The sequence below is a fragment of the Chenopodium album genome, chromosome 22, assembly GCF_948465745.1.
Source record: "Chenopodium album chromosome 22, dcCheAlbu1.1, whole genome shotgun sequence".
Lineage (NCBI taxonomy): Eukaryota > Viridiplantae > Streptophyta > Magnoliopsida > Caryophyllales > Amaranthaceae > Chenopodium > Chenopodium album.
Genome location: NC_137855.1, coordinates 2505403 through 2529392, shown reverse-complemented (window position 1 = coordinate 2529392; position 23990 = coordinate 2505403). Strand labels below are relative to the sequence as shown.

General features: G+C 37.0%; 1 protein-coding gene across 1 annotated transcript; it reads left to right on the top strand.

Annotated features, from left to right (window-relative positions):
• Window positions 1-86: 86 nt before the first annotated feature.
• LOC145605048 (protein DGS1, mitochondrial-like) lies at window positions 87-18684 on the top strand. The gene is made up of 14 exons (XM_081661060.1): window positions 87-441; window positions 931-1045; window positions 1171-1374; window positions 2379-2519; window positions 2654-2806; window positions 13033-13227; window positions 13952-14052; window positions 15145-15234; window positions 15994-16066; window positions 16175-16203; window positions 16298-16421; window positions 16761-16871; window positions 17843-17943; window positions 18310-18684. The coding sequence occupies exons 1-14, from the start codon at window positions 203-205 to the stop codon at window positions 18422-18424; spliced, it is 1791 nt and encodes a 596-aa protein (XP_081517186.1). The 5' UTR covers window positions 87-202; the 3' UTR covers window positions 18425-18684.
• The last annotated feature ends 5306 nt before the right edge of the window (window positions 18685-23990 follow it).

Sequence of the window (23990 nt, the reverse complement as noted above, 5' to 3'; positions counted from 1 at the left end):
TATGGGCTTTTACACTAGTATCGATACCCAAAAATGACACTTATGGGCCGGGCAGTGTCAAGCTTACAACAGGCAGGCTCAGCCCTGTAAACACAAATGATGGCTTGGAGCGCAATATTCTACTTCAGTTTGTAGCTCAATTGCAAGTTGAGAACTACTCCGGCGAAACGGTTGTACTCGTCAACGGCGCCAAAACAAAGCCATGAACTCCGAATCGAGAAACTCCATGGAAATTGCATCACCTTCGCAAGAGAATGATCAATCCAAGAATTTCAGAACCCTAACTTTGCTGTACTCCAATTATCTTTGGTCTCGATTCTCCAATTCTCCTTTCATCGGTAAACTTTCCAGTTTTTGTCGTCAATTTGGTCGTGCTAGGTCTCGTCGCCAGAAGTTGTGTTTGCCTCTTCCTCTTCCGTCTAAATCGGTTCATTCTTCACTGTAATTTCTCTCTATTTTACTCAGATTATGCTGAATTCAACTTAATTTTGTTTGTTTGATTGCTTGATTTGAGCTTGAGTATTGCGTACTTTTGCAATTCTTACATGTTTCTGTTGATTTTGTTGTAGTGTTGGATTAAGGATTTTTCTGGTGGTTTTAGTGTGATTGTATTGCTATATTGTTTGAGCTTCTAAAATTGTGCTGAATTTGAAGTTTTTGAGCTAGAATTACTGAGAAATGTTATGTCATTGAAATTCCTTATACCTTTATGATTTTCGAGTCGGACAGGATGATAGTTCAACATTTACTGTTCGAAGTTAAGGTTTACTAAATGTTGTGACAGTATATTGCAATGTTTTTGGAGGATATTGTTTTGATTATATGATGTTTCAAGCTCGAGAAGCTACTAAACATTAAAAATAATATGCCTGTAGTCGTAACTATAGTGTGTTTGTTTTATGTTAATGATTATATTTTGTGGTAATGCAGGATACTAACAGAAGCATCTAGAATTTATGATGTTTTGGAAGATGTTTTCGAGCATATATTATCAAATATGCACAATGTTCAGAAGAATTTGCAATATTGGCAGGCTAAAGCAGAGGTTGTTACATGGATTTCTGTTTCCCATGTTCCTCAGCATGTCAATATGTGTTTGTAGTTTCATTTTGTCTCTAGTTTTCAATGGCAAGAGATTAGATGCCAATGATTAGTGTTTTTTTGGTACAGGGGTCTAATGCTCAGAAAGCCTATTTTATGATGTTTGAGAGAGGGCCACGGGCTTTGATTGGTGAAACTGTTGAATTGGTGCGGAATTTTATTGCCGAAGATTCTTCTTTTCAAACACTTTGCCATTCTGCATCTGGTTTTATATCCGAGAGAGTTTCTGTATTGGATAGCATACGATGTGCACTTGCTGTGTTCCTGTCACAGGTTTGTTCACTTTTTCACCCTTGCTTGCTTTGCACAAAATCTGATAAATTTTCCCTCATGTAGAATTTGTGGTAATGATTAATGTGAAGGCATATGATATGTGCGTGCTGACATTTATTAATGTTAGGTTTCCCAGCTTCTTTTATATGCTGTTTTGTGGTTGCTTCTAGAAGTGGGAACTGGTCGGCAGAGAAGCACCTATGTCTTGCTTAATATGTTTTCTTGTGTATTTTACTCCTGAATGAGGCTAAGTGATATCTGCCCTTATTTGAGAAGGGCATATAAGGTGGCTCTTTTGCATCCTATTTAGTACTTGTGGCTTGGGTGTGGGAGAATCCTTTCTAGCACTAGGCACTAATATATTTAACATCCAATACAGTTGATAAATCATTTAAATTACATACTACGAACATACGATTCATTTTTTTTTTTTTTTTTGGTACTTAGGATGGTACGGTGAAGTACCTTTCTGTTTTGGACAATATACTGTTACATTTTCTGGAGTTGTTACTCAATACCTTGTTTAAAGATGCATATCTGACTATCTGTTGGCCCATGAGTTAGACAAACGCACAAACCAAAGTTAATGCAATGTATCCCTCTGCCTCCTGTTTCTACCTCTCTCCAATTGCTACTTATCTTAGAGATTACCTACAACTACAAGTCCACAACACATGTGTAAGTTATCGGAGGCTTTGATGCAACTTTTCTCTGACAAGAGAAGGAGTTGTTCAGTTAGAGCTTGCATGAAGTACATGGGACAGAGCTTGCATGAATTACATGGGAAAGTGTGTGTCATGAAGTACAAGTCTGGGACCTTGTGGTTAGACTGTTAGAGGCCTCTTAAAGCTTGCATGAAGTACATGTTTCTGAGGACGGAGAGGCAGACTATCGATTATATTCATGGTCTTGGCTGATTGATTCTAAAAATGAAAATTTGCAGTGTATGTGTCTATATTTGAATACTTTTGACCTATATACAAGTTATCATGAATCTCATTCAGGTGTATATGGCAATTGATAAACAAGGAGAAGACCTGGTGGCTGATCCTCAAAAGGCATTGCCATCATTATTGATCACTATCAATGGATTATTTTCAAATCTTGAGAATTCCGTTGCTCAATTGCGTATTTCTTTGTCCCAGGTATATATTTTTGTTTCATCTTCTTCCTTTTCTTTTTAGCAGTATATTTTTGTATTTGTTTGTAAAGAACTTTTGAATTGTTTTTTCATTGTAGTTCTGAATCTTGCTTATTCTCTTTATGCAAAATAATCCAGATAGATTCATTTACTGGGGAGAATAACTCATATGGACTTGTATTCAATAGAATGACTGAAGTGCAGTCACAGTGGACGGATGATGAAATTCGAGGTGCAATTGATATAATTTATCAGAACCTCCAGAAGCTTGACTCATATCTATCTCTCATTGTAAGGCTATTTATGTTGTTTTCTAGAGTTACTCTTTTCATGTGCTTAGGTCTTTCATTTCAAACTGTCTAAACTCGTATGTGTATGGTTTCTTTCTAAATCTGTTGTTCAATATGGTTTTGTGATGTTGTGTGCCCCCCCACCCCCCCCCCCCCCTTTTTCTTCTTTATTGTACACTGGAAGGGACGTAGAAACTGAACACACTAATTTGATTTAATGTATAGAGATTCTCCCATTCTTGCTGCTGACAATCCTGACATTCATAGTTCCATTTTTAAGTGTTAGTTAGATGATCATCTTAGAGGCTTGTGTGCTAAGACTGAGTAATGGGTACATAGGCATTACTTCTTGCGTTTGACGTTTCAATTGTATTTTTTTTTCTTCCCTGAAGGAAAGTTTAGCTATTCTGTATATTTGAATTTACTGTTCGGATAATAGCTAGTTACTTACCAGACAGTATAAAAGCTATATGACTGATGTCTACAGCTAGGATTTCCTGGAAAAGGAAATGCCATTATGCAGAGAACAGCAAATGAGAATCCATATCTTATGTAAAATCTGCTTGCTTAGAAAATATTATGGTTAAATGATTCCTTAGCCTTACTACTTATTGTTGCTGCTTCTTTCCTTTACTTTTATTTTTCCGAGGTAATGATTATATGTTGCTACTCAAAAGAATCAAGATTTGGAGATGTTAATATTCTTTTATATTTCACCATATAGCTGGAAAAAAAATTCTTAAAAAGAAAAAATTCTTCCATTCCCCTGATATTGTAACACTTCACTATTTAGAAATGCTTTCTCTCTATCTCTCCCCTCATCACATGGGTCCCATCTTTATTCCTCTCTTTATTTCCCCTCTTCTTAAAATCTGTTCCCCCCCCCCCCCCCCTAATGTTTCAATATTAAGGAAATGGAGGTTTTTTTTTTCTTTTCTTTTTTTCAAATTCAAAAAGTCTTTTCTGTAAACCTGATACTCTTCATGTACTAAGGTTCCCTTGAAAAAGTCTTCTCAGTGCATTGCAAATTAGAGTGTATACTCACTCTGTCTCTTTGAGATTGTCCCAATTTCTTTTTTTAGTAGTCCCTAGTGATGGTACAAGGGTCGTGTTGCATGTCCACCCAAGGACAAGGCATACCGGGTTCCGGCAATATTTACGACTCCTAAGGCCCTTAAGACATGATGATTTAGGATGAATTAGATGGTTTCGATCACTATAAATGATGCATAATCTCTCCGGTTGAAAAAATGATATACGGAAGCAAAATATGAAGGCTATAATACACAAAATCGGAGCGATTTACGAGGTACCGGGACTAAGTGTCGGAATTTCACGGAACATTACGGAATGCATCACGGGGTCATATAATATTGTTTCGACCCATATATGACCATTATTCGGCTACGTACATGCCTCGTGAAAGCTTATAGCCAATACAAGAGGCGTGTTCGAAAACGGGTAAATTGACAGTTTTAAGGCAAATTGGATGGTTCCACACTTCCACCCACCCAATTGGACACCCGGAGGATGTTAGGGACCATGGTAAACATCTGGGGCGAAAAAAGGTCAATTTTTTCCAAAATTGAAGGCTAATCCACGCTTTTTGAGGAAATTTTGAAGTTACGGGGCCCGCTGGCGAAAAGTCTTGAGGCCCTAGGGGATACATCTTAGGGTCATAAAATGTCGTTTGGAACCATATATAGCCATTATATAATGTCATAAATGTCCATAGAGCTCACGAAATCGGTGCAAGTTGTTAACGGGTAAATTGACCGTTTTAAGGCAAATTTTATGGTTCCACCCACCCAATTGGACTCCCGGAGGGTGTTTGGGACCATAGTAAACATCTAGGAAATTTTTATTTTCGGGAGAAAAAAGGTCAAAAAGTTCCAAAATAAAAGGCTATTTTCCACGATTTTTGAAGAATTTTTGAGGTTACGGGGCCCGATGGCGAAAAGTATTGAGACCCTAGGGGATGCATCTTAAGGTCATATAATGCCGTTTGGAACCATACATAGCCATTATATAATGTCATTAATGTCCATGGTAGGCTTGATCTCACAAAATCAATTCAAGTTAATGGGTAACTTGACCATTTTAAGGCAAATTGGATGGTTCCACCCACCCAATTTGACTCCTAGAGGGTGTTAGGGACCATGGTAAACATCCGGGTGGGCGAAAAAAGGTCAAAAAATTCCAAAATTGAAAGCTATTATTCACGTTTTTTGAGGTTAATGGCCGGTGGCGAAAAAGTCTTGAGACCTTATGGGATACATATATGACCATTATATGTTGTCTTAAATGTCCATAGTATGCTTGAGTTCACGAAATCGGTGCAAGTTGCGAATGGGTAAATTGACCGTTTAAAGGCAAATTGGATAGTTTCACCCACCTAATTGGACTCCCGGAGGGGGTTAGGGACAATAGTAAACATCTGGGAAATTTTTATTTTCGGGAGAAAAAAGGTCAAAAAATTCCAAAATAAAAGGCTATTATCCATGGTTTTTGTGGAATTTTTGACGTTACGGGGCTCTATGGCGAAAAGTTTTGAGACCCTAGGGGATACATCTTAAGGTCATATAATGTCGTTTGGAACCATACATAGGCATTATATAATGTCATAAATGTCCATGATAGGGTTGAGCTTACGAAATCGATGCAAGTTGTCAACGGGTAAATTGACCGTTTTAAGGCAAATTGGATGGTTCCACCCACCCAATTGGACTCCCGGAGGGTGTTAGGGACCATGGTAAACATCTGGGAAATTTTTATTTCCGGGCGACAAAAGGTCAAAAAAAATTCCAAAATTGAAGGCTATTATTCACGTTTTTTTAGGAATTTTTGAGATTACGGGGCTTGTTGGCGAAAATTCTTGAGACACTAGGATATACATCTTAGGGTTATATAATGTCGTTTGGAGCCATATATAGTCATTATATAATGTCATAAATGTCCATGATAGGCTTGAGCTCACGAAATCGGTGCAAGTTGTGAACGGCTAAATTGACCGTTTTAAGGCAAATTGGATGGTTCCACTCGCCCAATTGGACTCCCGGAGGGTGTTAGGGACCATGGTAAACATTTTGGAAATTTTTATTTCTATGAGAAAAAAGGTCAAATAATTCCAAAGTAGAAGGTTATCATTCACGTTCCTCGAGAAATTTTTGAGGTTACGGGGTCCGGTGGAGAAAAGTTTTGAGACCTTATGGGATATATCTTAGGGTCATATAATGCTCTTTGGAACTATATATGACCATTATATGTTGTCTTAAATGTCCGTAGTAGGCTTGAGTTCACGAAATCGGTGCAAGTTGCGAATGGGTAAATTTACCGTTTAAAGGCAAATGGATGGTTCCACCCACCCAATTGGACTCTTGTAGGGTTTTAGGGACCATAATAAACATTTAGGAAATTTTTATTTCCGGGAGAAAAAAAGTCAAAAAAATTCCGAAATAAAAGGCTATTATCCACGATTTTTGAGGGAATATTGAGGTTACGGGGCCCGGTGGCAAAAAGTATTGAAAACCTAGGGGATACATCATAAAGTCATATAATGCCGTTTGGATCAACGTTATATGGAACGCGGGACGTTCCGGAACTTGGTACGGGTACGGGAACGTGGAACGTAGCTTTAAGAGTTCTCGGAACGTATGGTCATTTGTTTTAATAGTGATTTGTTATTTATAATTTTATAATTGATACTCCACTATTTACCATAAATTAATTATATATACATTTAAAAAAAAAAAGATAAAGCTGGATATTGCAGTTAATGTATTGTTAATTCCCATGCTATATAGCTGTAGGCCCTGTAGCACAGTGCAAAAATAGTTACTATGTAGACAATTAAAAAAGAAAAAAAAATAGGAAGAGAAGGGGATATTGGGACATAAGGGTCCACTTTGTTAGACTTGTTTTCTCATAAGTTATTAGTCTTATCACTCTTCCATTCCACGATTCTTCATCTTCTTCCTCCATTGATAAAACCTTCAAAGTCTTTTAAACTTTCAATTATTCCCAAAATTATAAACAAATGACAACACAATTGTAACTCTCTTAGACTGCGACTTAGATCGTACTACAATTGTGTTCTCCGTCGTCGACGAACCAGATTGCGAACCACCGCGAACTGGAACGTGTCAGTACCGCGTTTTGGTACAGACGTTCGGGTACAGGGAACACACTATCGTCCCGTGTTCCGGGTAACTTTGGTTTGGAACCATACATAGCCATTATATTATGTCATAAATGTCCATGGTAGGCTTGAGCTCTCAAAATCGGTGTAAGTTGTGAACGGGTAAATTGACCGTTTTATGGCAAATTGGATAGTTCCACCCACTAAATTAGACTCTTGGAGGGTGTTTGGGACCATAGTAAACATCTGGGCAATTTTTTTTTATTTCAGGGCGAAAAAAGGTCAAAAAATTCAAAAATTGAATGCTATTATTCACGTTTTTAGAGTAATTTTCGAGGTTATGGGGCCCGTTAGCGAAAAGTCTTGAGACCCTAGGGGATCCATCTTAGTGTCATATAATGTTGTTTGGAACCATATATAGTCATTATATAATGTCATAATTGTCCATGATAGGCTTGAGCTCACGAAATCGGTGCAAGTTGTAAACGGGTAAAATGACCGTTTAAAGGCAAATTGGATGGCTCCACCCACCCAATTGGACTCCCGGAGGGTGTTAGGGACCATGGTAAACATTTTGGAAATTTTTATTTCTATGAGAAAAAAGGTCAAAAAATTCCAAAATAAAAGGCTATTATCCACGATTTTTGAGGAATTTTTGAGGTTATGGGGCCCGATGGCGAAAAGTATTAAGACCCTAGGGGATTCATCTTAAGGACATATAATGTCGTTTGGAACCATATATAGTCATTACACAATGTCATAAATGTCCATGATAGGGTTGAGCTTACGAAATCGATGCAAGTTGTGAACGGGTAAATTGACCGTTTTAAGGCAAATTGGATGGTTCCACCCACCCAATTGGACTCCCGGAGGGTGTTAGGGAATCATGGTAAACATCTGGGAAATTTTTATTTCCGGGCGACAAAAGGTCAAAAAAATTCCTAAATTGAAGGCTATTATTCATGTTTTTTTGAGATTACGGGGCCCGTTGGCGAAAATTCTTGAGACACTAGGAGATACATCTTAGGGTTAATAATGTCGTTTGGAGCCATATATAGTCATTATATAATGTCATAAATGTCCATGATAGGCTTGAGGTCACGAAATCGGTGCAAGTTGTAAACGGCTAAATTGACCGTTTTAAGGCAATTTGGATGGTTCCACCCACCCAATTGGACTCTCGGAGGATGTTAGGGACCATGGTAAACATTTTGGAAATTTTTATTTCTGTGAGGAAAAAGGTCAAAAAATTCCAAAATAAAAGGCTATTATCCACGATTTTTGAGGAATTTTCGAGGTTACGGGTAGGGGTGTTCAAAAAAACCCGACCCGATTTCCCGATGACCCGATAAATACCCGATGGGAAATTTAGGGGAAAAAACTGTTTTTCCGGGACGGGTACCCGACCCGGGAAAATTTAATGTTATCCGGGTCGGGACATGGGCCGCATTCTTTAATATGCGGGTACCCGAATTCCCGAAATTAAATTTATATATAAAAAAAAACGCTACTAAGCCCAGCCCACAATCCCCACATGCCCCTTAGGGTTCCTTCCTCACAAGTCACAACTCACAATCGCCGCTCTCTCTCTCTCTCTCTCTTCCTCTTTGAGTTCCTGCCTCTCTCTGTCTTCCTTCCTTCTTCCTCCTTGAGTTCCTTCTTTGTTCTTACTTGCATCATGGGTCCAATTTACCCTTGAATTTGTGGCTCGTGGTTCTTACTCGCATCACGGGTCCAGTTTTGTTCGAATTATGAAAGAGGTGGGTGGTTCAATTTTGTGAGGGGTTCTTATTTTTTCTGGGTTATAATCGAAGAAACGTGGTGGTTGATTTTGGGTCTTCAATTTCTGGGTTAGAATCGTGGTGCCGTTGAAGGTAGATTTTCGTCGGATTTGAGTTAGAACGGTGGAAATTGAAAGGTGAAAGCAAGACTTATGTGAATGATGGTTGGTGTTGATAATGATGGTTGATGTTGGTGATGATTGAAGCTGTTAGCTACGAATTTGGGCTTCTCTTTTCTTTTTTCTTTTTTTTTTTTATATAATGTTCAATACAGTAAGATCTATTTTTACTTGTAATTGTATGTAATTTTAGTTGTACTTACTTTTTCTAATTATGTAAAGTTTGGGTAAATAAATTCTAGATTGTTTATAATTTCACATTTTGGGCAAATTACTGTCATATCAAATTCGGGTACCCTATGACCCGACCCGAGAAAATCGGGTACCCGAAATCCGGGTACCCGGTCTTCTCGGGTCAGGTCACGGGTCGAGTTTCAAACTACCCGAAGATTCGGGTACCCGCTGTTTCGGGTACCCGAAAACCCGGGTACCCGGATTTGAACACCCCTAGTTACGGGGCCCGGTGGCGAAAAGTATTGAGACCCTAGGAGATTCATCTTAAGGTCATATAATGCCGTTTGGTACCATATATAGTCATTACACAATGTCATAAATGTCCATGATAGGGTTGAGCTTACGAAATCGATGCAAGTTGTCAACGGGTAAATTGACCGTTTTAAGGCAAATTGGATGGTTCCACCCACCCAATTGGACTCCCGGAGGGTGTTAGGGACCATGGTAAACATCTGGGAAATTTTTATTTCCGGGCGACAAAAGGTCAAAAAAATTCCAAAATTGAAGCCTATTATTCACGTTTTTTTGAGGAATTTTTGAGGTTACGGGGCCCGTTGGCGAAAAGTCTTAAGACACTAGGAGATACATCTTAGGGTTATATAATGTCGTTTGGAGCCATATATAGTCATTATATAATGTCATAAATGTCCATGATAGGCTTGAGCTCACGAAATCGGTGCAAGTTGATAACGGCTAAATTGACCGTTTTAAGGCAAATTGGATGGTTCCACCCACCCAATTGGGCTACCGGAGGGTGTTAGGGACCATGGTAAACATTTGGAAAATTTTTATTTATTGGAGAAAAAGGGTAAAAAAAAATCCAAAATTGAAGGCTATTACTCACGGTTTTTGAGGAATTTTTAGGTTACGGGGCCCGGTGGCGAAAAGTCTTGAGACCCTAGGGGATACATCTTTAGGTCATATAATGCCGTTTGGAACCATACATAGCCATTATATAATGTCATTAGTGTCCATGGTAGGCTTGAGCTCACAAAATCGGTGCAAGTTGTGAACGTGTAAATTGATTGTTTTAAGGCAAATTGGATGATTCCACCCACCCAATTGGACTCCTGGAGGGTGTTAGGGACCATGGTAAACATCAGGGAAATTTTTATTTCAAGGCGAAAAAAGGTCAAAAAATTCCAAAATTGAAGGCTATTATTCACGTTTTTTGAGGTTACGGGGCCTGGTAGCGAAAAGTCTTAAGACCGTAGGGGATACATCTTAGGGTCATATTATGCCGTTTCGAACCATATTTGACCGTTATATGTTGTCTTAAATGTGCGTAGTAGGCTTTAGGTCACGAAATCGATGCAAGTTGCGAATGGGTAAATTGACCGTTTTAAAGCATATTGGATGGTTACACCCACCCAAATAGACTCTCGGGGTGTATTAGGGTCCATGGTAAGCATCTCGACAATTTTTATTATCGGGTCAAAATAAGTGGAAAATTGTCCAAAATTGAAGGCTATAATACATTATTTTGGATCAATTTTTTGACATTTTTTAAAATAATGATCTGTATGTGTTGGATGACTCCTTGGGTCATATAACAAGGTTTGAAACCATAAGACACAGATAAAGATGTCTATAAAGTACCAAGTATGAGTTTAAACTCTATTTTGAAATTCATGAAATATAGTGATGTCATATAAGTGTAGTAATGTGATATTTGACTTGAGTATAGTGATGTCATATATTTATAATGATGCCATATAAGTATATTGAAGTGATGTGACTTGACTATAATAATGTCATATATTTATAATGATGTCATTAAGTATATTGATGTCAAATAAGTATGTAGTGATGTGATGTGACTTGACTATAATGATGTCATGAAAGTATATATGAACTAATGTGACTTGACTATAATGATATCATAATTATGAAAGTAAATTGTAAATGATGTGATGTCATAGTATGATGTGACTTGACAAGTGTGATGTCATAAAGGTATAACTATGCTACATAAGTGATGTCATAAAGGTATAATTATGCTACATAAGTGATGTGATTTGACACTAGCAATGGAAATGAACACATTATATAATATAAGACCATCTTCATAGGTGAGACTCAACTTCGAGTATTGAAATACAAAATGAGTTGTGTTTCACCTCTAATGGTGATACCCAACTCATTTCTCAATTTAGCAACTCATGTGAAATTTAATTTCCTAGTGGTGAGACTTTCTAAAGTATACTTATGTCACTTTCAATTTGTGGTCCAGCAATCACATTTTAAGTTTTTTTAGAAATAAAATAAAATTAAAACTTAAATAAATTACAAAACAATTATAATATTTATATAAGCCCACATTATTTATCAAATGAGAGTCAATGTTGAGTATATAAACTTAGCAACTTTCTTTTGGAGTTGCTAAGTTTAGATACTAACTTATTGGTATCATTTACAAAAAATACTCTCTCTCTCTCCTAAAAAAACTCACTGAAGTCTCACCATTGGAGATGACTATTCATTGTTACTATTCACATGTGTGTTGATCGATATGATGTGTGATGTGTTATGTCGAGTTGATTGATATATTTGAACAAACTATTCATGTTTGTAATCTCATGTAAACATTCACCAACAACTCAAATTGTCCCCCAATCACCCTGTTTTTGGGTCAATCACCATATTCTCGGTCTTATTCCGAACCTCAAAAAAAGCACGATAAGGGAAATATGGGATGTAAAAAGTGTTAAAAACCCACCGACCCACCCCCCCTCTTATTCCCCACATTTTCCCCATCTTGTGGACTATTTCAGCAAATTTTCATATTTTTCCAATTACCGCCTTTTTTCCCGTATTTTCCGTTTTTGGGGCCCACAAAAAATATTTTTTGGAAAAATAAAAGTGTCAAAATGTAACCCATTCTTTGGATCCCCCCCCCCCAAAAAAAAAAAAAGGGTGTTATTATTACATTTTCACAAGTTTTGACCCATTATTGTGTTACTGTGAGTCGGTTGTTCACTAACAATTTACAAGAGGTGCAATATAAAGCTCTATAGGGGAAGGTAGGCAACTCAATGATGAATAACTATAATATAGTTATTCAATGTTGATTCCTTCTACAGACCTGAGGTAGGTTTTGTGCATTGCCAGACGCTAGGAAGACTGCACACAAAAATCTCACCGGGGGGAAGGCGGAAAATATGACGGTGTCATAGCTTTGAGGCCGGGAATGTTGACCCGGCCATATGCTTGAAACGATGCAGACGCGACCTCGAATCTATAAAGCCGATGTTGTTCGTCTTACCTTAGACTATTCGTCCCACCGTTGACGTTGTACTTTATGTTAGTTTAGGGTGTTTTCAACTATATTTTCTCGTAATGACTTTTTGTTGTTGTAGGACTCGTAGTTCGGGGGAATCACTCATGAGGGTCCAGTCGTCCACACCACAATTTTACTCTTTTGTGTTTTACATATACTGCAATCGGTCCGACCTTTATTTTCTTTCATCAACTCCACCCAGCCAAATACTTCATTCTTTTTTAGCTGACACACTTCTTTTATCACATTTGACATTGCATAAATTCAACCGTTGATATCTATAATTATAAGAAGTAAAAAATTTAAAGAGTTGATAATTTGAAAATACACATTGAGACGATTCTAACAAGATCCTACTTGACTATGTTTTTCTTATCGGTAAATCACAAAAGCTAGTCAAAGTAAAGTTTGTGAATAGTGTCAAAAGTCATATGTGTCAATTAAAAAGAAACGGAAGAAGTATTAAATCTGTAACTAGCCCCAATGGGGCCAACAAATAGGGATTGAGGCAGTAATTTATGTACTATGCGCGCTTGCATGATGTTAGTATCTTGCGTATGGACTTAATCTTGAGAAAAACAAAACTTTGCAGTTAATGTAATCTATTTATAAATAGCTAATGAGGTGTTTGTATGATTGTATGGCTGTACCTTCATTTTTTTTTTGTTCTCTCAGATTGCTAGGCATCGGAAGCCCAGGAATATGACTCGGTACTGGATCCGGTATACGTGCGGGGCAGTTGGCCTTTCTGTTTGTTCACTGTGGATTGTACGTCATAGTAGGCTGGTTGGTAGTCCTGACATTGATAACTGGGTTCGTGAAGCAAAAGAATCAACAATTAGTTTCTGGACTGAGCATGTGGAGCAACCGGTATGACTCTGGTGGTGGTTTAATTCTAGCTGAATGTGTTGTTTTGATGGGGCTTTGGTCATTAATCTATGTTTGGAAACAAGAGGCTATACTGCTTACATGATGCATATGGTACTCTGAGAATATTAATACTTGAAAATGTGGTTTCTCTTCAACTTGAAAATGAATGTAATAATAAAGTTAAGTCGGTAAAAATAAAAATCATTTTTATTTAGTAGTAAATAGTAAGCCTCATACAACAAAAAAAACACTTGTAGATCAGTAAATTCTGTTAAATAATTTCAGTATGTGAAATTCAGTGAAAAGTACAGGGTCGTAGCCATATCTGTCTGGGACAGTAGGCATTGAGAGAGTACAACTAAAGATGATACTTCGTATATTTCTTAAAGCATCATTCCCCATGATGTAAATGAGTTAGTAGTCTGTTATGTGAAGTTGTGGATGGAGGTGTAGCGCTTCAGAAATGGCATGCCATGTAATGTTTGAAGCTGTCATCTCTTGCAGTATATAATTATGAAATTCTGCAGTTGTTCATGTTAGGCATAGCTGAATTGAATTAATAATCTTCCTAGCGTACCTTTGAGTGTATGGGTCATTTCTGTCTTTCCATATCTTTTTTCATTTGATTGCAAACTCATCATCTTCTTTAATTAATAATATGTTGAGTGTTTTATCTCCTGTAGATCTTAAATGTTCAACTTACATTACCTCATTGTTTTGTCAGCTTATGTCAATTAGGGATGAACTTTTTGAGACATTCAGAAAGAGACATAGAGGGGTAATGGATTCAGAAGAAGTGCAATTAACTGCTAATTCGCTACATAGGTAAAGTTTCTTGACTCAACTTTCAAGTACAAGAGATTTAATCTTAAACTTTTGTTCCTTAGATATGATCATGTCGAACTTTGCAGGTTTTGTTACAAAATTATATGTTATTTTTTTTTTTCTTACAGAAAAGACCCTATATGTATGTATCATCTTCTAATATTCCTCCATTTTTTCTTAAATACCCACTTAAAAAAAATTCTGTCACTGTCAAGCAAAAACACCCACAACAAGCAAATGAGTCAACCTACAAGGCTACTACTTTATTTTTTAAAAAAATCTTGAGAACCAGATATCTGACATTTCGGCTAGTTTCTGACCATAAGGTGCCAATGCTAATAAAAAATTGTCAAAGGTAATCAACCAAAAAAAAAATGTATCTCAGAATTTTTTTAGTACAAAAAGGTTTTTTTTGACAAATTTTCTGGTTTCTTTTTACTTAATGTTTCACAGATGACGATGCTAAAGATTAGAACTTAATTTCTAGTCCCTATATGAGATTGTGGTTCAACTGGAATTGGAACCAGGCCCTTGTAATGTCCATTATGTACTAGCTCTATGAATTTTCTGAATGGTTCTAAGTAATCCTGTTACATAAGACTCCTAAGCGCTTCTCCAATTCATCCACCCCACATTGATAATGTGTATTACATTGCTCACTAATCCATATTCTAAAGGAAGTGAAGTATTTAACCACTTAATTATTAACCACTCATCTTAGCCTTTATAGGTGATGTTGGACAAATTTGTTAGCGAATGAATTGTTACACTTGATCTATGAAGTGACTATTATACCTGTTTTAAAAAGCTGCAGTGGCTTATAAAATGTGGAACCAGGTATATGACTTGTATTCTTCAAGATCTTCCCTTGAATTTCACTTGTGTTTTTATGATTTTTTGTTATGAGAACCTTTTGCAAATCAAATTGTTATTCACTTTGTTGTCAAAGCATAAAGTATGCACATTTCTGGTTAAAAATTGAATTCCTTATTGTCTGTTTAACGGTGTTATCTTTTCTAAATTCTCTCTTTACCAGCTGGTTTGACTTCTTTCATGTCCTGATCTTTATTTATTTATTTATTTGCTGAACAGAATGTTGGTGGCTTTCTGTGAGCAGGCAAATGGCCAGAATTTCCCAGAGAATGCTACAGATCTGGAGCTTCTTCAGATAGTTATGGCGAGGTATTTCCTCTGTCAAAATTGCAACTGTATCTTTGAACTGTGTCCATAAGACAATTTAAATGAATCAGTAATACATGGTGCTTCTTTTTTGGAAGCGTAGCAATGAAAATCGATAGGCAGAAACAATCCTTATTCTTCGTGATTGATGTACCTGTTTTGGATGAAATGAGGATGTTGTAGTGGATACATCTCTGCTCTAAAAACTAAAGTAAGATTGCATTTCTTCAGAGTTGAAATAAATCAATGGTCAGTGCATAAACTGAAAGGAAGGGCATTTTGAGCTGTCTAGAGCTTGCACTAAAAAAAATTGATTTACTGGTTAAATTCCCAGAGCTGCTTTCATTTGGTTTGAACTCAGGACTTAAGCCATTGCTGCCTTATTCAAAAATTCAGAATCAAATTATACTCCTCAGACTGTCATCAACTTGGTATAGTTTACAGATATTGATGGATTTATGTATAGGGGCCTATAGGGCTTGGATGGTTAGTTTCAGTTATTAAGGATATGTCAAGCCTATTTCTTGTCAGCTATTGTTTGTTTTCTCATCTTCAATATTCTTTCATGGGTTCTATGTGAATTTTAGATCACTCTAATTTTCTAGAAGAAGATCTGGCCAACAGCGTACTAGATATAGGATTAGGTTATTATTGGTTATGTAGTTGCAGAGCCTTATCCCGTTAATGTGTATTTCTCGGTAGTTGATTTTCAGATGGGCTTTTCTTGTCTGTAAGTGATAATGGCGCTGATATCTGATGCAGATATGAGAAGGAGATGGTGCATCCCCTTAAAAGCGCTTTTGGTGGAGAGCTTCCTCGTGCTATGCTCATCCAGGTGAAATATTATCTACTTATATTATCCTAGTGAAATATCTATAGAAAAAAGATGTCATGTTCACCTTTATTATCAAGCTCTTAATTGAGACTTGATGCTCTCTTGCAGGTTCAAAAGCTGAAATTAGATATTGAGACGTAAGTATAATCAATTTTGCAATCATGTGGTCTGTTATAATCCAAGGACTTAAGGAAACTAATTTTGTTTCCGCTGACAATCTACTATTGATAGGGCAATGCTTGAATTGAACCAGATTCTTAAGGCAAATGAAATCAACTTTGCCATTTTAGCTGCGTTACCTGCTTTCGCTCTCATTCTCCTTTCAATCATGTTAGTGCGTTCTTGGGTTACACAGGTAATTTATTCCTTGACACCTTTACCTACATCGGGTTTGCATACATGCTTAACTGTCCCTATTTCATTGATTGTTTTCTTAGACTTGGGTCCATATTACATGCTTATTTAAGATGCATTGAGATTCACCATTAATTCAAGAGGCCACTTCCATAACAACAAATCCCTTCTTCTTTAGATGATTTGTACTGACCTAAGATGTTTGAACCTGATTGGCTAGGTTTGCTGAACCATTTTGACACTCTTGATCTGATTATATCCATCTTATACCTAAGTAGGTGTTCATGCTATTAGAGTTATTTTCTTTGCTCAAGTATGCTGTTTACTTGTGTTATATTAGGACAAGGGAGCAGAAGGAAGGGGCAGACTTGCTCGTCGTCAGAGGAGGTTGCTCATTGTGGAGATTGAGAAAAAAATCATGCATTATCAGTCTTGTATGGAACTGGGACAGGTATGATCAATTGATTGACTTAAAACACACTGCATGTCTGTGTTTCTGTTTTTTTTTTTATTAAAGTTATAACTTCAATATATTTTGGAGGTAATATGCCTAAATTACATGTGTTTGTTTATGATTCATACATCGTACTTTAAAATTCTTTGCTGTTGCAAATACCTCTTTTATGTCCTGATCACATATACACTGGAAATTTTTTAATACACATGTTCTAGTCATCTAGTGTACACATTAAACACCTATATATGCTAGTGAATCCCCAGTATTATACATGGTTATTTCGCTTGCTATTATGTGCCTAATAATACGAATGAATGCCTGCAAGGAAGCGACTAGCCAGTGAACACAAAAGTAACTTAAAATGTCTCAATTGGACTCCCTTCCCTGTATTAACCACTATGTACCTTGCTATGCCCTTTGTCTGTCATTTCTTCGTGTTACTCTGTCTATTCTCTGTTTAAGCTGGTGGGTTGTTGATAGGTAATAGTCCTCATTCAGTCTTTCCCCATTGAAACGAGAGATAGAAATGTACAAGGCATTATAAACACGTAAATTTAGGCAGAGAATTTTATTTTCATAAAATAACTTCAAATTAAGAACACGTGGTGATCAGTTTGTGCCTTTGATGTTGGATTATCCGGCATTCCAAGACTAAGTTTTGCTGAAGAAGCACTCTAATTGTTGTGAGTGGTGAACCCCACAACAACAACAAAAAATGGTGAATAATTTGATTTAAGTCCTTGATGTGCACAATACAAGAATCTTTCCTTGTGATGACGCATTATAAAGCAAAAAAATTCGAGAGGTACGAGAGAACAACATAATTAACACAGCGATTTCAGAATCCATTATTGTTTTTCATCTTATGGTTGTATCTATCATGAATACCTATGCTGGTGCATGCAAGCTTCATTTGGTTTTTTTTAGTTTGCTAGAGAAAAGTTGAGCGTTGCATTTTTCTGCAGGCACAAGATGCACGATACAGCTTCGGCTTGGTGTTATATACTTTAGATCGTCTATATCGTGCAGTAGAGAGACATGCAAAGATTACTGGAGAATGGTCATGGTTAGTTCCTTGGTACTTTGTACTTTTCAGTTCAGTATTCAATCTTTTCATCCATGCATAAATCAATATATTGCATCCATTTACGGGCTACCTGATAAAGCTGGCAGTACCGATGGTCCTTGCCTGGGTCACATTTTCTTTGGCATGGCATGGCATGAGGCGTGATAGATGGCCATGCTATGGACCAATCCCTTGAAATGGTAGGCGTGGAATATTATGGTAGGTCATACAATGAGCTTTGCCTGCCTGGAGTTCAGGCTCCTGCCAGCTTTATAAACAGGGAAGGAAACTGGGAATTACTTTCATGCAAGGTCTTTTATTTTCTGCTACTCCGTATTGACCAACAGCTGAATAACGTTTTTGCAGCTTGAGACAGGATATAATTGATTTAGCGAAGCCAGACCTTCAAACTACCCACAAATTGACTATCACTTCACGCATGGAACGAGTTTACGACTGCTTGCTACCTTCATTGAAGTAGTAGATTCGGCCATTTCTGAACATACAGATACAGTTACACCCCCCAGTATTCGCATCATATGTTATCTGAAATATTGATGCGGATGTTTTTGCTGACAGTTCAAACTTTGATAAATTTTTTTTGTCATATTACATGTTTGGGGGCCAATCACATTTTTGTCTCAGGTCATTGATTTATGAAAAGAATACTGTATAGAAAAAAAAGAAATACTTCGTAGACTCCGTATTACTTACCGTCTATATAATAACCGTTGCTGCTTACTTAAGTGGTCTGATCCTGTGATTTGGTTTCTTTTAAGTTTGAAGCGGGCATTTTAGGCTTATTCTCTCTGGATTGTAAAATTTACCCGTTACGAAGCATGAAAAGATTTTTCCCAGATAATTCAAATATGGAAAGTCTGCAGTGATTGAAGCTTCATAACAATGGTTCATGAGAGTATTCAGGGCATGTTTTCATTGACTGAACTCAACTGAACTAAACTAAACTGAATTGAAATGAATATTTTAAAAGAGAAGGAAATTAAGAGCTGAATTGAACTGAACTTATTAGAGCAGAGCTGAATTGAACTAAACTGAAAATAAACGTATGAGAACAGGCCCTCAGTGAGTAGTTCTTGGCAGGAAATAGCGATTAACTATCATAATGGTAGCAATCAACTAATTCCCTATCCTTACCTTATAAAAAGTTTTAAAAAAAACCTCATGAATAGTGCATAATATTTATATCCTAGAAACGTTACTTTACAAATTTGCCCCCATTAAATTCAAAACCCTTAAAGAAAAGTCTAAGAAAACTCTTATGAATAGTGTATGAACATTTATATTCCTAAAAATATTCTTTTACAAATTTACCCCTATTGAATACAAAAGCCTTAAAAGTGTCTCTTGAATCACCAAAATTGATTAATTATTTATATTTATTTATAGCATTTTTTAGTCTCTTCATTTTATTTTATTTTTTCTATTTGGAGATAATAATTTCTATTAATTTAAACTTATTTATAGCTTTGTATATGTTCTTAGTTTTGAAAGGTAAAATGTGCTAGCATTTGTTTTTCAAATTTAAGGAAGTATATAAGTATATAATTCATATCTTCCAAAACTAATTCTTGGTACTTTATAAACAACTTTATAGGTGTCTTATGATTTCAAACCACCTTGTACCACCCCAGAAGTCACCCCACGCATTTAGTACATTTAGTTCATTAAACGGTCAATTTACCCGTTCGCATCTTGCACCGATTTCGTGAACTCAAATCTACCACGGGCATTTAAGACAACATATAATGGTCATATATGGTTCCAAACGGCATTATATGACCCTGAGAAGACGTATCCATTAAGATCTCAACACTTTTCGGCACCGGGCCCCGTAACCTCTAAAATTCCTCAAAAAGCATGGAGCCTTCAATTTTGGGATTATTCTGACCTTTTTTCGCCCGGAAAAAAATTGTCGAGATGTTAACCATGGTCCTTAACACCCTCCGTGCCCTCCATTTGGGTAAGTAAAACCATCCAATATGCCTTTAAACGGTCAATTTACTAGTTCGCAACTTGCACCGATTTCGTGAACTCAAGCCTACCACGGACATTTATGAAAACATATAATGGTCATATATGGTTCCAAACGGAATTATATGACCCTGAGATGTATCCCTTAGGATCTCAAAACTTTTTTTCACCACGTTCCGTAACCTCCAAAATTCCTCAAAAAGCGTGGATAATAGCCTTCATTTTTTTTTTTGACCTATTTTCGCACAGAAATAAAAATTGTCGAGATGTTTACCATAGTCCTTAGTACCCTCCGGGAGCCCGTTTGGGTGGGTAAAACCATCCACTAAGCCTTTAAACAGTCAATTTACCAGTTCGCAACTTGCACCGATGTTGTGAACTCAAACATACCACGGACATTTACGACAACATATATATAATGCTCATATATGGTTCCAAACTGCATTATATGACCCTGAGATGTATCCCCTAAGATATCAAGACTTTTTTTCACCAGGTCCCGTAACCTCCAAATTCCTCAAAAAGCGTGGATTATAGCCTTCATTTTTTGATTTTTTTAACCTCATTTTGCACGGAAATAAAAATTGCCGAGATGTTTACCACGGTCCTTAATACCCTCCGGGAGCCCGTTTGGGTGGGTAAAACCATCCAATATGTCTTTAAACAGTCAACTTACCAGTTCGCAACTTGTACCGATTTTGTGAACTCAAGCCTACCACGGACATTTATGACAACATATAATGATCATAAATGGTTTCAAACGGCATTATATGACCCTGACATGTATCCCCTATGATATCAAGACTTTTTTTCACTGGGCCCCGTAACCTCCAAAATTCTTCAAAAAGCGTGGATAATAGCCTCCATTATTTGATTTTTTTGACCTCTTTTCGCCCGGAAATAAAAATTGCCGAGATGTTTACCATGGTCCTTAATATCCTCCGGGAGCCCGTTTGGGTGGGTAAAACCATCCAATATGCCTTTAAACAATCAATTTACCAGTTCGCAACTTACACCGATTTCGTGAACTCAAGCCTACCACGGATATTTATGACAACATATAATGGTCATATATGGTTCCAAATGGCATTATATGACCCTGACATGTATCCCGTTTGATCTCAAGACTTTTTTTCACCGGGCCCCGTAACCTCCAAAATTTCTCAAAAAGCGTGGATAATAGCCTTCATTTTTTGATTTTTTTGACCTTTTTTCGCCCGGAAATAAAAATTGCCAAGATGTTTACCATAGTCCTTAATACACTCCGGGAGCCCGTTTCGGTGGGTAAAACCGTCCAATATGCCTTTAAACAGTCAATTTACTAATCCACAACTTGCACTGATTTCGTGAACTCAAGCCTACCACGGACATTTATGACAACATATAATGGTCATATATGGTTCCAAACGGCATTATATGATCCTGAGATGTATCCCCTAGGATCTCAAGACTTATTTTCACCGGGACCCGTGACCTCCAAAATTCCTCAAAAAGCGTGGATAATAGCCTTCATTTTTTGATTTTTTTTACCTCTTTTCGCCCGGAAATAAAAATTGCCGAGATGTTTACCATGGTCCTTGATACCCTCCGGGAGCCCGTTTGGGTGGGTAAAACCATCCAATATGCCTTTAAACAGTCAATTTATCAATTCGCAACTTGCACCGATTTTGTGAACTCAAGCCTACCACGGACATTTTTGTCAACATGTAATGGTCATATATGGTTCCAAATGGCACTATATGACCATGAAATGTATCCCCTAGGATCTCAAGACTTTTTTCACCGGGCCCCTTAACCTCCAAAATTCCTCAAAAAGAGTCTATTTTGGTTATTGCCTTTAATTTTGGACAATTTTGGACTTTTTTTTGGCCCGGAAACAAAAATTGCCGAGATGCTTACCATAGACCCTAATACACCTTGGGAGTCTATTTGGGTGGGTAACACTATCCAATATGCCTTTTAACGGTCAATTAACCAGTTTACAACTTACACCGATTTTATAAATTCAAGCAAACCATGGACATTTATGACAACATATAATTATCATATATGGTTCCAAACGACATTATATAACCCTGGATGTATCCCCTAGTACCTCATGACTTTCCGACACCGGGTTCCGAAACCTCCAAATTTGCTCAAAAAGCGTGGATAATAGCCTTTAATTTTGGGAATTTTTTTACTTTTTTGGCCCCGAAAATAAAAATTGCTGAGATGTTCACCACGAGCCTTAATACCCTCTGGGAATCCAATTGGATGGGTGCAACCATCCAATTTAATTTGTCTTCAAGCATCCAATTTACCCGTTTTCGTACATGCCTCTTTTATTGTCCATAAGCTTTCCCGGAACCTTTCTTTATGTAGCCGAATAATGGTCATATATGGCTCGAAACAATATTATATAACCCCGAGCAGTATCCCATAGTGTTCTGTGAATTTTTGACACCTGATCTCGACACCTTCTAAATTGCTCCAATTTCATGTATTATAGCCTTCAAATTTGGCTTTCAAATATCAAAATTTTCACTTGGCGATATTATGCATCCAGGTACTTCCGTGGGTTCCCAAAAGGGCCTTAATTAAATAGTGCTCGGAACCATCTCATTCATCCCTAATCATCATGTCTTAAGGCAAAGTCGACATACCCTTTAGTGATGAAAATATCTGTTTGTATGTCTTGTCCTTGGGTGCACATGTCTTGTGCACATGCCACACGCCCCTAGCTCCATCTACCATCCCAACACTTAAGCTTTGTGACTTGTCTCCATCCCGTACTTAGCATTTTGCTAACCTCGTTTTCCAAAATATAGGTGTTCTAAGGAAATAAGGTGGTGGAGAGACGAATCGATGTGACATAGGGCTGAATCTCAGTGGATCGTGGCAGCAAGACCACTTTTCCACTTACAATACCCCGTCGCATATTTAAGTCGTCTGCGAAGGATTCAACCTGCCGTTAGATAGAAATTGTACTTCAAGGCGGTTCTCACGGTGCATCACTTTATTTACTTCCAAATGTTTTCATAAATTTTATGGAGTAATAAGTATTAATGGTTAAAAAATTAAAAAAAAAAAAAACATTCATAAAAATAACGCATTTACAACAAGAAAAACTATAAATAGACCTTTAAGATGAGAGATTGTTGTATAAACCCGAATGTACGGTGCACCCCATGATATTTGTTTGCTCATTTGATGATAAAATGAGCAAAAATCATCAAAATAAACAAACTATAATACCCTTGAATACACCGTGCACTCGGGTATACGTAAGAACGTAAGAATTTCTACATTAAGATGAGATCATGTGCTATTTGGTTCCTCTTAAAATTCCTTGAATTTAGTTCTTTGAATAACCGAATTCAATTAGTAAAACTCCAAGTACACATACACCCAAGATATAAAAAAGAACGGACATCACATTGTGGCCTTTGTAAACCTTGTGCTTAGATTTTGCGTTAAATACAGAGGAATTTTAAAGGGAGGAATGTTAGGCATTTAGAAATGCATAACAAGGGGTATTCATGTAATCATACATATGTACAAACGAATAAATATTCTGGTATCATTGGATGATCAAATGGTACCACTGAATATACAGTGATAGTATATATGCACATAATGGTATTATATATGCATTCAGTTGTACTAAATTTATGCGTAAATAGTACCACTGAGGATTCAATGGTACAATATAAACTTTCAGTGGAACAATCAGCATGTGGTCCCCCATCACGTGATACAATCCGACCAAAAAATAGGTGGGGCCCACCTACAAGTCTCTCTCTTCCTATCTCTCCTCTTTTCTCTCTCTACCATGTGTTTTTAAAATATTTTAATCAATGTTATGCATTTACAAATGCATAACTTTCCTCCATTTTATGTTCCTCTTAAATACAAGCTTCAATTGAAATTAAGAAAATTTTAACTAGCTTAATTGGTTAAAGTATTGTATTGCGAAGACATATGTTAGTCGGTAACTCGGTAAGTGACAATATTATAGCCCAAGTGCCCCTGTAAGCGGCCCTTTAACTCCCACCCCACCTCTTCAGTCTTGC

Bases quoted from the DNA above. Each gene is read 5' to 3' on its own strand.
- LOC145605048 (XM_081661060.1), top strand. From the start codon at position 203: ATGAACTCCGAATCGAGAAACTCCATGGAAATTGCATCACCTTCGCAA. The intron at 442-930 runs GTAATTTCTCTC...GTGGTAATGCAG, and splicing joins AAATCGGTTCATTCTTCACT to GATACTAACAGAAGCATCTA. The intron at 1,046-1,170 runs GTTGTTACATGG...TTTTTGGTACAG, and splicing joins ATTGGCAGGCTAAAGCAGAG to GGGTCTAATGCTCAGAAAGC.